The sequence below is a fragment of the Rattus norvegicus genome, chromosome 3, assembly GCF_036323735.1.
Source record: "Rattus norvegicus strain BN/NHsdMcwi chromosome 3, GRCr8, whole genome shotgun sequence".
Classification (NCBI taxonomy): Eukaryota; Metazoa; Chordata; class Mammalia; order Rodentia; family Muridae; genus Rattus; species Rattus norvegicus.
The window spans coordinates 39505737-39518996 of record NC_086021.1 but is presented as its reverse complement, the minus strand read 5'-3'; the positions used below and the strand labels follow the sequence as shown (position 1 = coordinate 39518996).

The 13260-nt window shown below is 49.7% G+C and overlaps 1 protein-coding gene across 6 annotated transcripts in view; it reads left to right on the top strand.

Annotated features, from left to right (window-relative positions):
• Ttll11 (tubulin tyrosine ligase like11) overlaps positions 1 to 11283 on the top strand; it is a 225180-nt gene extending 213897 nt beyond the window's left edge. For all 6 annotated transcript variants that reach the window (XM_063284853.1, XM_017592137.3, XM_001071863.8 and 3 more), the window contains one exon: positions 10417 to 11283. In XM_063284853.1, coding sequence (XP_063140923.1) covers positions 10417 to 10676 — 260 coding nt within the window. In that variant the 3' untranslated portion in view covers positions 10677 to 11283. The remainder of the gene's footprint in view (positions 1 to 10416) is intronic.
• The last annotated feature ends 1977 nt before the right edge of the window (positions 11284 to 13260 follow it).

Below are 13260 nucleotides of genomic sequence, written 5' to 3'. Positions count from 1 at the left end.
AGAGAGTCCTCACAGGGCAGGGTGGCCTTAGCAGAACTGATGCTGTGGACTGGATCACAGCACCCTTCCCCCACCTCACTTGGGACAGATTATGGACCAACGAGATAAGGTTTCTAAAGAAGTGGTTGGTGTTAAACGAGTCCGGTTTCCAACCTTGTTAGCTCTCTCATCAGAAAAGACAACAAAGGGTTCAACCACTCGTTCCCTGACCTATGAAGGCACAGTAAGAAGGTGGCCTCCCAAGAGCCTGACCATGCTGGCACCCTGGGCTGGAACCTCCAGTCTCTAAATATAAGACACTGCTCTGTGTTATCAAATCTGTAGAATTCTATGGCAGCCCAGGCCGACTGAGAACAGGGGTGGTGGGCAGTGAGACTTTAAAGCTTCCTCAGCATCCTCAAGGGCTCTTCACTGTCCAGTACATACTGTCCTAGCTCTCCCAGACAGCATCCTCTGAGCTTCCTCACTATGCCTCCAGAAGAGTCCTTTAAGATACAGTCACATTGGAGTGTTCATCCCAAAGGCTCCCAGAGTCACTGGGTCAGGACCTCCTGATGTAAAAGGGGCGGAGAACTGCATCTCTAGCAAGGCCCTCCGATAATCTTGTTCGTACAAGGTTTCAAACCAAGAGAAGGCCCGTCTCCTGGCTCTGTTTTATCAGGACTCTTGCCTTTCCCTCACACCTACATGCAGCCCTTAGGCAGATCTCAGCTTACACTGGAGCCATTCTTAGACTATCCAGAATCTGCCCATTCTTCGTACCTTCACGCCCACTGCTATAGCAGTCAAGGCACCACTATCGCCTTCGTTTGGACTGGTGCAGCATTTTTCACACAAGCCGCATACCACCTGGTCCCAGCATGGAGACCCAGCTGTCACATTACTTCACAACTCCTGATGGCCTCTTGTGGTTTGCCCTGGAGTTATCTGTATTTTGATGCTAATTCCACTGCCCCAGGACCTGTGCCTAGTCACAGACTCAGGACTCAGGTGACTTCACCAGAACCTTCTCCCCATTAAATTTGTAAAATACAGGTGAGGGCAGGAACAGGATACAAGGAGGCCTGTCATTGGATGAGAAGGAAGGATGGGTGGGAGAAGAGTTTGAAGGAAGAGGAGGAGACAGGAATGGAAGTGAGGAGAGAGAGAGTAGCTGGTAGAAAACATGGAAGGTGACATTAGGATTCCACTCTGTGTATTTACAGGTTGTTATTAATGTTCTTAAGGGATGGATGGTACCGGGTTCTGTATGTTTAGGTGGGCAATTATATCTTATCAACTGGGCCAAAGGCTATTGTGTTGTGTGTTCTTTCATGTGTAGATTTAAGTGTAAGGGAGTGTGGAGTGCCTGGTCTGGGCCACCACGGAGTTGGAATGTATGTTTCTGGCATGGAAACCTGCCTTGGGAACTAGATAAGTAGAGAGATTGCAGCCTGCTCAGAGAGAGCTCTTCGGTGGTGTGATATGGGATGGAGCAAAGTGGGTGAGAGGCTTTGATGACTGAGAATTAAGATGCCCAGAACATATCTTGGGGCACTGAGGTGCCGGACCTAGTGGGGGATAAAAGACAGCCATACTTTTTTTTATTTTGTATATTTTTACAACAACAGCCTCTCATCTTCTGCCATGGTCTACAGGGCCATCCATGGCTTAGCCTTCTAGAACCTTCCTAGCCTATTACATCTTAGTAAGACTGATGAGGATGGGGGCCAGGAGGGGTCATGGGACTCTCCCCACTTAGTGGTAAGGCCGTGAGCACACAAGAATCCAGAGTGTGCAGTCTCTCAGAGTCCTAGGGAGGGTTCAGGATGACCCTGGAATAATTTCATCGTTTCTCAGATCCGTCCTTGTGCTTTAAAAATAACAGGTTGGGTTTCTCCTGATCGATGTCTCAAAATAGACGTCTTTTTAAAAAACGTCTTTAGCCCAAAGTCAAACTCCTCACTTCAGATCAGTCAGACGGGACTCAGTTGGGGGAGGGGTTGCCTCCAAATGAGGTCCCTGGTCCCTAAGCCCTCAGCAGCACCTCACAATTTATGAAAACAGATTCTCAGGTCCCGCTTTAGACTCCCTGATTGGAGCTCTGGCTTGGGGGCTCTATCTGTATTTCAGTGTCCTTCCCCTGGCAGCCAGGGCTCTATGAAGTGTAGGATTCCCTGGTCAGAGGATACCATTATCACCCCTCTGCAGATCTTCCCAGGGGGACTTTCATGGGGCTGTCCCAGATGGTGTCAGTGTCTGTCTGTCAGGTACCGTAAACATCATAACCTGTGTCTCAAGCTTGCCTCTAGAACACACAGGTCTCCTGGGGACCCATGGTTGTTAAAAGCCAGAGGTTGGATGGAGCAGGAGAAAGCACCATCAAGAGTGAGCACGTGGGACACTGTAAAATACAGACAAAGTTGTAAAGCCATGGAAGTGCTGTCCTGTGCGGGAGTTGGCAATGAACCACCCACAGGAGAGAAGGCACTGTATTTCTTTCTGGAAGGAATCATTTGTTTGGGAAATTTGTAGGTCTGTCACTACTATGGTAAATGGTATAATGGCTGTTAAGCTTCTGCCAAATTGCCTTTCCGAAGTCCACAGTGATTGCACCATGCACAGTCTGATGCTTGCCTTGGCTTAGCTTGTAAGCAATTACCCCATGGCTTTAACACTGTCTTAACGTGCCCATTCCTGTGCTCTGTCCATGTGGGTACTTATGAGGTCAGAAATGCTTTGAATATGAACTTAATTACTAAATCAATTTTATATATATATATATATATATATATATATATATATATATATATATATCTCCCACAACCCTGACTATGGGAGGGGGTGTTGTTAGGAAATGAGTGAGAAATAAAGGCAGTTATGTATCAGCTTCTTATTATCCATTTTCCGTAAGAGCTAGCTAATATGAGAAGTCATTGTCCAAGAGGGAGTGGTGGAGAAATGACACATTAAGACACAATCTTAATGGATCTGACTGATCCAGCAACTCCTGGGCTCATCCAAGCCTCCAGCTTCAGCCTGCCAAGCACTGGGGATACAGGCGTGCAGCATCTTACCTGGCCTTTCCAGAACACTGTGCTGACATTAGAATATCAGTCCCCAAGGCTGCACAGAAACCTGCAAAGGCATCTGCTCACACCTGTAGTTCCAGGACTTGGGAGGCTGAGGCAGGAGGCTTGCTATGAGCTACATAATGAGTTCTTGGATAGAGTGGGCCATAGAGTGGGACCCTGACTCAGAGAAAGAAAGAGAGAGAGAGAGAGAGAGAGAGAGAGAGAGAGAGAGAGGAGAAAAGCACAAGCAAATCTGGTTCATGCCATCACAAACGAGTGACACTCACCTTCTTGAAGACCTTGGGGCTCTAGGGGGTCGATAGGCCTGAGCATCACTACACTTACAGCTGACATTGCATTTTATATAAAGAATAGTAAGGCAGGAGGAAGACAGGCTCTGCCTGCTCTCAGGCTGGTTAGGAAGGCCCCAAGCAGGGCTGGTCTTCCAGCAGCTAGGAATTGCTACTCCTCCTGAGCCCAGGCTTGCCACACCCCCTTTGCTGGTGGGAACCCCAGCACCCTTTCCCTGCTAACCCTGACTCCAACTGTGAATTTTCTCATGTGCAACCCCTGCCGTCTTCCTCTCTCCCTCCCTGCAGTCTTCCTCTCTTGAAGCCATAAAAAGGTTCAGTTCTGGGGAGTCTGCCGAGTGCTAACTTTGCTCAGGCCCTCCTCCTCTGGGCCACTTGACAAAAAGAGGAACAGAAATCTCCTGATGTACTTCAGCAAGAGGGGACAGAGGCCCCTGTGACTGGTGTACTGTGCAGGGTATGCCCCACTTCTAGACTTCATGGCTTTCCATAGGGTGTGCCCCACAGGGCTGGGGCCAACCAGAGGTGGCCTTCTCCACTCACCCAAGCTTTAATACTTTGCTTTAATTTTTTTCTTTCCTTTTATTGTATTTTTCCTCTCTTAGTCTCTCTCTCACACTCTGTCTTTTATGAGACAAGATTTTGCCTGGACTCACCAGACAGACCAGACTGGCCTTAAACTCTCAGCAACCCTCCTCTCCTGCCTCTGCCTCCCAAAGGCTGGGATCATCAGTCATGTGCTACAGGCTCGGCTCTTTCAGCTTTTCTCCTGGGAGTGGGATGCTGTGTGTTTGGGGGTAGCCTGGGCTCATAGGCAGAGCTGGGGTCTGGTGGCTTTATGACTTATTGACTGACTTGGATGTCATGTACCGCTCAGATCTTGGGTAAAATGGCAGTGCATGGCAAGGACTCCACAGCGATGGCAGTGCCCTTCTGAGTTGTGAAGAGCCAAGAGTCCTGTGGGGTAAACAGGTCTGTGCGGGAGGTCTGTGAGCCTCTCCACTGGCTTACGTGTCAAGACAGCACACTTGTGTGAGTCACTGGGGCCCATGATCCTTCGCTTCAGTTTCCATAGGTGGCAGACCCCCTTATCCAAAGCGCTGCTTCCTACTTCCGTTACCCGCTATCAACATCGGTCTTAAAATACTAAAAAACGGTTCCAGAAATAAACAGTTCTTAGGTCGTGAATTTTGTATCCGAACCAAGTGATAGAATCCCAAGATGACCTGCTCCTTCCCACCAGAACCGTGAATCCTCTCCCTGTCCAGTGTATCCATGCTATATGGACTACCTGACTGGGGATAAAAAAGGAAGAGATAAATTAATTCTGGTGCTGTGTTGTGTTGGCAGGTGGGGGAAATAGAGTCTGTGCAGTGTGGTATTTTATATTGGAATTCAGCTTCAGGAATTCTCTGGGGAGTCTCGAAACACACCCTCAAGGATAATTGGGAAGGGGAACTGCTCTCTCTCTCTCTCTCTCTCTCTCTCTCTCTCTCTCTCTCTCTCTGTGTGTGTGTGTGTGTGTGTGTGTGTGTGTGTGTGTGTTTGCAATGTTTTTTCAAAGCAACACATGTATCCAGCTTCAAGCTCAGAGTCACCACTAAGAAGTCGGTGGCTCTGTTGCCACCCCTTCATGTCCACCAGAGTTTCCCATTGCAAGTCAAGTGTGGGGGTGCAAATGTGCAACCACAGCTCTCAGAGACTGAGGCAGGAGGATTGCATAATTTTGAGGTCAGCCTGGACTACAAGGCAAGACCCTTTTTCACCTGCTTCAAAAGACAAAAAATACATTTTTTGGCATATTTTTGTGTACATGTTCACGCTAGGAAATGGGGAAAGACCACAAAAAAGAAGACAAGGGTATCGAATTAAACACCCCTCCTCCTTCCGAATGTCCTCATTCAAGTAAGTCAGCCACTGCTCTTCTCCTTGTCCTACTCCCTCTGTGAATGACAGCTGGAATCATAGGCTTCAGTGAAGGGAGCAAAAGCAATCCCCACCGACTTACAAGATGCTGTATGTTTCTCTCCTACTGTTCAGTGTGGCCCAGAGGTCACCAGCCACCAGATCCAACGACACAAATGTCTCTGGCCTCACCCCAGAATCCACATTTTAACAAGACGTGGGTGATTAGCACTGCCGTGTGTGGGCAGTGGAGGTACTCAGAGTTGTGATGCACTTGGGCCAGAGTGTAAAGTGCTGGCTGCTTTCTTTATTGACCAAGACTGGCCGTAAGAACTGCCAGTTCAAGCAAGCAACATGATTGACAAGGTGGCTGAATACATTCTGGCCCAAGCTCCTTATCTTGTCAAATGTCACAGACGCACAGCCTCAGACACCGCCTTTGGTGGGCCAGTGAGATGCACAGTCTCAGACAGGAGCCATGGTGGCCCAGGCTTTGAGAAGAAATGTTTAGACCACAGAGCTAGGAGGTTGGAGGGTGATTGATTTTCTCTGGCTGAAAGTTGGACATCATTCCACCCAACCAACTGTAACACACACATTTGCATGCACATACAGTCACATACATGGTCATATGCACAGAGCACACACAGGCACACGTACACACACACACACACACACACACACACACACACACACACACACAGCATAGCAAGTCCTAGCCAAGAGTTGGTATTTGGGATATCTCTGCTTCCTGCTTCCCTGCCCGTCCACAGCAGGCTTTTGTTTACATAGAAAGGATTTTCCACAAGACTCCATGTTCTTTGCTGTCTCCACCTGTGGAGCTAGGGACTTGTGGGGCACCATAAGAAAGAGCATCGAGTTAAAAAAGCTGATGTGTTTGGAAAGAGTCCAAAGCATTGTTTACCCCACTCACATTACCAAGTCAAAGGTGTTCTCAGGTCCCGGTTGACAGTTACAGCTCAGTATCAGCTGGTGTGGAGCAACAGAGGCGGGGCCACTGTCAGCTACCGCACCTTGTCCCACTGCCTCTGGTTACATTTGTTCCCTCCCTGAGAACCCCTAGGGAACACACAGAACTAGGCCCTCTGGTTCCTTTTCATGTGGAGTCAGTACAGCTGGTTTTAAAACTGATTTGCTAAGGCACTCTTCTCTGTCAGCGACCTTATGAAGTTACTTTAGCTCTGTCTTGTTCCTCATCTGTACAGTATAGCAATAATAATAACCTCTCCGAGATCCCAGGAGGATCAGTATAAAGCACCTCAGACAGACACATCATTCTCCCACCCACTCAGCTAGCCAGCCAGCTGCTCACGAGTCCAGTGTGTCTTTAATAAGCGTCTTCTGGGTCCCTGTCACGGGAAGACATCAATGAGCTAGCCACAAGGCAGCCAAAGGATCACAAAACAAATCTGAGCAAGTCGCCGTAGGTGTCGCCAAGGAAAGGCCAAGGAGGGCTTGGAGGGAAAAGGCTCAGGCAAGAACTTTCTGAACAGGACTCCCAACAGCGCAGGAAATAATCCCGGGAAGTGACCACTGGGATTCCATGCAAGTATGAAGCTTCTGCTTAGCCCGGTACAATCACCAGAGAGAAGAGAATCCATGCCTATGTACAGCTGACCAGAGACTAATACCAAAGATGTATCAATTACAACGAAGACACCAAGCCCCAAGTTATCCAATCAGTAAATGGGATGATGAACTGAACAGGCAGACCTGAAAAGGAGGAACATGAATGGCCAGTAAAGGACTTGACAAGGTCTCCTTAGCCATTGGAAATGCAGAGACTGGAGTTGGTTTCCCACCACCCATAGGATCCAGCATGGTGGTGCAGGATCAGAATCTCAGAGCTGAGGAGGGAGAGACAGACAGATCCCTGGCCAGTCACCGTAGCCTAATTGATGAGTACTAAGTCCTAGTGAGAAACCCTGTTTGAAAATAAATCATGAATGATAATGGTTGCTGAAGACCAATAACCAAGGTTGACCTCTGACCTCTACGTACATGCCTATTCACAGTCACATATCTGCATACTACATTATACACTCTCATACAAATACACATGAACGTACACAAAAACAATAAGGAAACGAAAATAAAATTACTTTGAGATTCTGTCTCACCCCAGTCAGATTGGTGGTGCACACTTTTAAGCACAGGAGTTGGGAGGCAGAAGCAGGTGGATCTCTTGTGAGTTCAAGGCCAGCCTGATCTACAAAGAAGTTGCAGGCCATCCAAGGATACATTGTGAGACCCTGTCTCTAAGTAAATAAGTGGGACAACAAATGCTGGTGGGGATGTTGGAGAGAGGCTCCTTCCTCGCTGCTGGTGGTGGTAAACTGAGGCAGCCACCATGTCATTCAGTGCAGAGATTCTCCCATAAACCAAGCCCAAAGGGATCTTAACTCAGAACACCACAGAGGTCCCTGCACACTCAAGTTTTGAAATAGTCGGGAAAAGGACGAGGCCTAGCTATCAGTCAACAGATGTGTGGATAAATGGAAGCATCCTAGATGCCCATGGAGGGATGATGGATGGATGGATGGATGGATGGATGGATGGATGGATGGATGGATGATGGATGGATGGATGGATGGATGGATGATGGATGGATGATGGATGGATGGATGGATGGATGATGGATGGATGATGGATGGATGGATGGATGGATGATGGATGGATGATGGATGGATGGATGGATGGAGGATGGATGGATGATGGATGGATGATGGATGGATGATGGATGGATGGATGGTGGATGGATGGATGGATGGATGATGGATGGATGGATGATGGATGGATGGATGATGGATGGATGGATGATGGATGGATGGATGGATGATGGATGGATGGATGGATGGTGGATGGATGGATGAATGGATGGATGATGGATGGATGATGGATGGATGGATGGATGGATGATGGATGATGGATGGATGGATGGATGGATGATGGATGGATGGATGGATGGATGGATGATGGATGGATGGATGGATGGATGGATGGATGATGGATGGATGGATGATGGATGGATGGATGATGGATGGATGGATGGATGGATGGATGGATGGATGGATGATGGATGATGAATGATGGATGATGGATGATGAATGATGGATGATGGATGGATGGATGATGGATGATGGATGGATGGATGGATGATGGATGGATGATGGATGATGAATGATGGATGATGGATGATGAATGATGGATGATGGATGGATGGATGGATGGATAGGGAAAAATGAAACAGGAAATTTGAAGGAAAAGGATTCAGTTGACTTGGAAAGAGAACTCACATTCCCTCTTACGTGTAGAGTCTAAATTTAAAACTAAAATATGTGTGAGTACATGTGCATGTGTGTGTGTGTGTGCCTGTGCGTGTGCGTGTGCATGTGTGTGTGTGTGTGTGTTTATACATTACAGAACTGGAAAGAGGGTCTCAAGGAAGAGTCTTGAAGGAAATGGGAAAGAGAACCAGTAGAATGGGAAGCAGAAGGAAGAAGGAACTGGGGAGGGACTAGGCAGAGGGGGAGGGGAGCATGGGCCAGGGTGGTGCAGGGAGAGAAATCAGCTAAGAACAAAACATTCCAAAGAACAGAAGTTGTGTTTGAAGAGTCCATCACTGTGTATGGAAACCTTAAAAAAGCCATTTTAAAGAGGGGGAAGGGAGCTACCAAACCACAGGAAAACATGGATGGAGCATGATGGAACCTGCTAAGTGGGAGGGGCTACTCTAAAGAGACTACAAGCCACACTGCCTGCCGTGGGAAAGGCCAGCCTCCAGCAGCAGCTGGAGACCAGGGCTTGCTGAGGGTTGTTGAGGGCAGCTCGAGGGCAGTGAAGCGCTTCTGTGCGTCATAAACAGAGACGCCTGACTTTTACACATCTGCCAAAGCGTACAGGACTGCTGCACAAGGCAAAGAAGGGGCTCAAACGCGCACCTGTGCCTTCCACAGCGGTTGACCAGTTGTGACAAGCCGTGTGAGACATGGGCCTGCGGGACATTGAGTTCATTTGTCCATAAATCGGAAACCTCACTAAATTCTCCTCTGTTGCTTGGTGCCGAAGCAGGCAGGGCCAGGACAGGACATAGCTCTGTGAGAGAGTGTTTGTGGAGTGTTCACAGCGTCTGGCACCCTAGGCTTCATGCCAGCACTGAAAACCCTGTGTGTGGCAGGGGTCCTGTCTAATTCTAACTAGGTAGGAGCTTATGAAGTACGTCCAGGAGGAGCGTCCCAGTGGCTCAGTGGGGATGGAACACCATGCGTCCTGAACATAATCGTCACTAGTGTGTGTTTGGTACTCTGCTGTCACTGTGACTGAGATGCACTCGAGGGAGCAGCTCACAGGTTCAGAGGGGTCCGTCCATGGTGTTTAGTCCCGTATACTCGAGCAAAGCATCATGGTAGGAGGAGGACTGTGTGGCAGAGGTTGTCTTTTGGAAGACAGGAAGTAAAGAAAGAGCGGAGAGACCAGGACCAATATGGTTCTCAAAGGTACGCCCCCAGTGACCAAATGCCTTCAGTAGGTGTGACCCTCTGAAGTTTCTAGAACCTGCACAGATAGTGCCAGCAGCTGGAGAACAAGCACTCAGCACAAGTGCCTGTCGTGTTGGGGGAGGAAGGGGACTCACATTACAACATGATGGCCAAAGAAAAGGGCTTATTTCACTCGGTGAGGTAAGTTTTACAAGAAGCAAAGCCTAAGTACAGTCAACTGCATACAACCACATCAGAATGGAGCGCTCCGTTGTCGATAATTTAGCTGATTTGATTCCTCTAATGGTGAAAGTTCGGGAGCAGGGTTTTCACGGGAACATATTTCATTGTGGTGCTCAGGAATAAGATTTGGGGCCAGGTTTAAATTCAAGCACCACCATTTCTACCCAGACCTCCCCCACTGCTCTGAGACTGTTTCCCCAACTCTGAGAGATAAAACCTACTTCCTGGGGCCATTTAAGAGCAGGTGCCTGAGCACGGAAGATCCTCTGCGTGCCGGCCTCGTGTGGCATTTCCAGGACGGAGGTATGGTAAGAAGACGGGCCTGACTGTTGCTAGTGGTTGTGCTTTGGGGTTGAGCGTCCCTGACGTACCACGAGCTCTCTGACAGCATCTCTTTGCCCACAGGGATGTGTCTGCAGGCATTCGTTGAAGCTTTCTTCTTCTTGGCCCAGAGGAAGTTCAAGCTGCAACCTCTCCATGAGCAGGTGGCGTCCTTGATTGACCTGTGTGAATACCACCTGTCCCTGCTGGATGAAAAACGCTTGTTGTGCCATCGGGGCCGGTCCCACCAAAGAAACACCCCTCAGATGAACCGCACAACCCATTCAGCTGCGGGCAGCTCTGCACCCCGAGTGATCGGGGCTAGCAAACTCTCTCACTCCTGACACGCTCTGTCCTGACGTCCTGGAAGAAGGTGTGCCCTCGGGGGCTGAGGACCCCAGGCTCCCCCCACCTGTCGGGAGCCACTAGGGTTCCAGCTGCAATCACCCGTGCGTCCTCTCTGTGTCCTGTAGGGCTCTTGCCTCACACGGCCAATCCTTGCCCACTCCCCACCCAGCACCTCGTGGTGACCTCACCCTGTTTGGGAATCATCAGTGGACATATGACATCCAAGATGTGACAGATGGCACCTACTATTCTGGGCTCCTGGGAAACACCAACTGGGGCAGTTTCTGCTGTGCTTGGGGCCGCAGGGGAATGGAGGGAGGGTGAAGGACAGACCATCCTAAGCAGAGATCTGTGGGCGTGGAGAACAGTCACACGGTGGCCTGCTGGGCCCTGAGAGCCTGCTGGTCAGAGCTTAGCATCATCGAATGTCTTTCCTTCTGCCCATTCCCCAAAACGAAGTTGAAATATGAAGATGGCGGACACCCCCCCCCCCCGATCATGTGCTACACAGGTGTCCTTTACAGACTGACCTCATTTGTTTGTTAACCTACCTGTTGCTGCAATGTTTGAGTTATTACTAATAAAGAAATACTTAAGAAATAACACAGTAGGGCTTCTTCAGTCTCCCCGTCCAGGTTCCAGGGGACCCCTTCAAAGTTGGGGCACTGACCCAATGGCGAAGAGCCACTGTGTACCCAGCACTGTGCTGTCTGCCCTGAGTGAGGGGAGGGGCTTCAGAGGGGAGAATGGAAGGCCCCCAATGACAAGCAGGAGTGTGTGTAGAGCAGGTGTGGCCTAGACCAAAACAACCAGTGTTCTTGAATGTGCACTCTGAGGGGCAGAGGTGGAAGGCCTCGGTTCCTGCTCCTCAGGAACCAAGTGGGTCTCACACAAGTCCCAAGTGAGAAGTGTGTGGGTACATTCTTTAACCAGCCTCGAGCTGTACAGCTGTAGAAGGCTATTAAATAAAGCTTTGACTTGACACCATTTCTCAAAATGAGTCTTTAGAAAGTGCTCGCCCGCATGGAGCTGCGTCTGGGGGAGGGGCAGGGGAAAATGGTTTCAAGAGGTTGAACTCAGCCACGCTGGAGCCATATAAAAATGACGGCACTCATGGTGAGAGCCGGCCTCTACACCATGCCTGTCCTCTGGACGCAGGCCACTGGTGGTTGCACAGTTTCAGAGCCACTCTGTCCCGGGAGCGAGCCACGTGGCCTGTTGCACATGACCTTGGTGGGCTCCATCCCCTCAGGATGCCACTCCTTCTTGATGGTTACAGAAGCCTGTCACTGACAACAGGACTGTTGGATAGATTTTCGGGCTGCTGGATTTTGAGAGGGAACACTAACAGACTTCTGCCCCACTTCCATTTCCCAGAGGCACCACTGTCTTTACTTGCTTTGGGGACCGGCCTCTTGCTTTTTGAGAGGTGTAAGAGTGAAGTGAAAGCCTTGCAGAGGCTCCCAGCAGGGAAGGAACTGAGCCAGAGAACCCAGGCAGACCCAGGGGGGCCTCTGCGAGTGCTGCACGCTCTGTGACTTCCTGTGGCCTAGGCCCCTTCTTTACCAGGGCCCTGGAGATCCATCCCAGCCTTCAGACAAGGTCAGCTTTTCATCTGCCTGAGGCTGGAGCTGAGACCCACCGCCCTCCCCTTGCCAGAAGGGAGCCTACAAGGACAGCACTGAGTTTAGTTGTTTAAATGCTGGTCCTACAAGATGCCCGCCCCCATCCTTCATCCCAGCACAATAGGGCCTCCTGTAGCTCTGTTTTCCATCCCCCAAGGAAGGAAAGGGAGTCTAACTTTACATTATCTTAGGAATTATATGTCTTCTCCCTAGCTCAGATCTAAGCAAGTGCCTCTCAGATATGCCCCCAGAACCCTATGACCCTGACATCCTGGCTGGAGCAAGAACATCAGAGAGCCTTCAAATTTTGCTGAAACTGCCCTTTGATCAAGGCTCTCCCTTTCTTCTCTATGAGGACCCCACAGTCCTGATTTTGACACCCACTTCCTAGAACCCATAGAATCTTTGTCAGGAAAACAATAAGTGGGAAGACTCAGCCGGGCTGTTGCTCCAGACTCCCCACCAAACCCTTCGTGCTCGCCACCTTCACCTGGTTCAGTCAGATCCTTCTGGCCAACAGAGAACAACTCTCAAGGTTCAGGGCAAGCATGCTGCGACAGCCCCACCCCCACCCAATTCCCATCCCTCACAGAATGGGCAGCTTCTTCCATATATGTCCAGGAACCCAGAAAGCCCCCTTCTTTGTCTAACTACCTGTGGGAACCCAGCCTCGACTTCTTTTCAGGGTCAGGCCTGTGCTGTTGCCCTAGCAACTAGCCTAGATCCCATGAGCCCATGAACAGGCAATGACTTCGCTGACCTGTGAGCCTTTCCACAGCCAGATTCCATGAGATCTTCAGCTCAAGTCCTGAGCCTATTGGGGGTAGGGGGTAGCGTCTTCTTTAGCTGTGGACTCCAAGAACTGCTGGGCTGGATGGCCTTGGCCCTACTCCTTATGGGTATCCACCCTGTCTCCCCCGTTATGTCACACCACCTGTTCAGAGAAAGTAGTTTG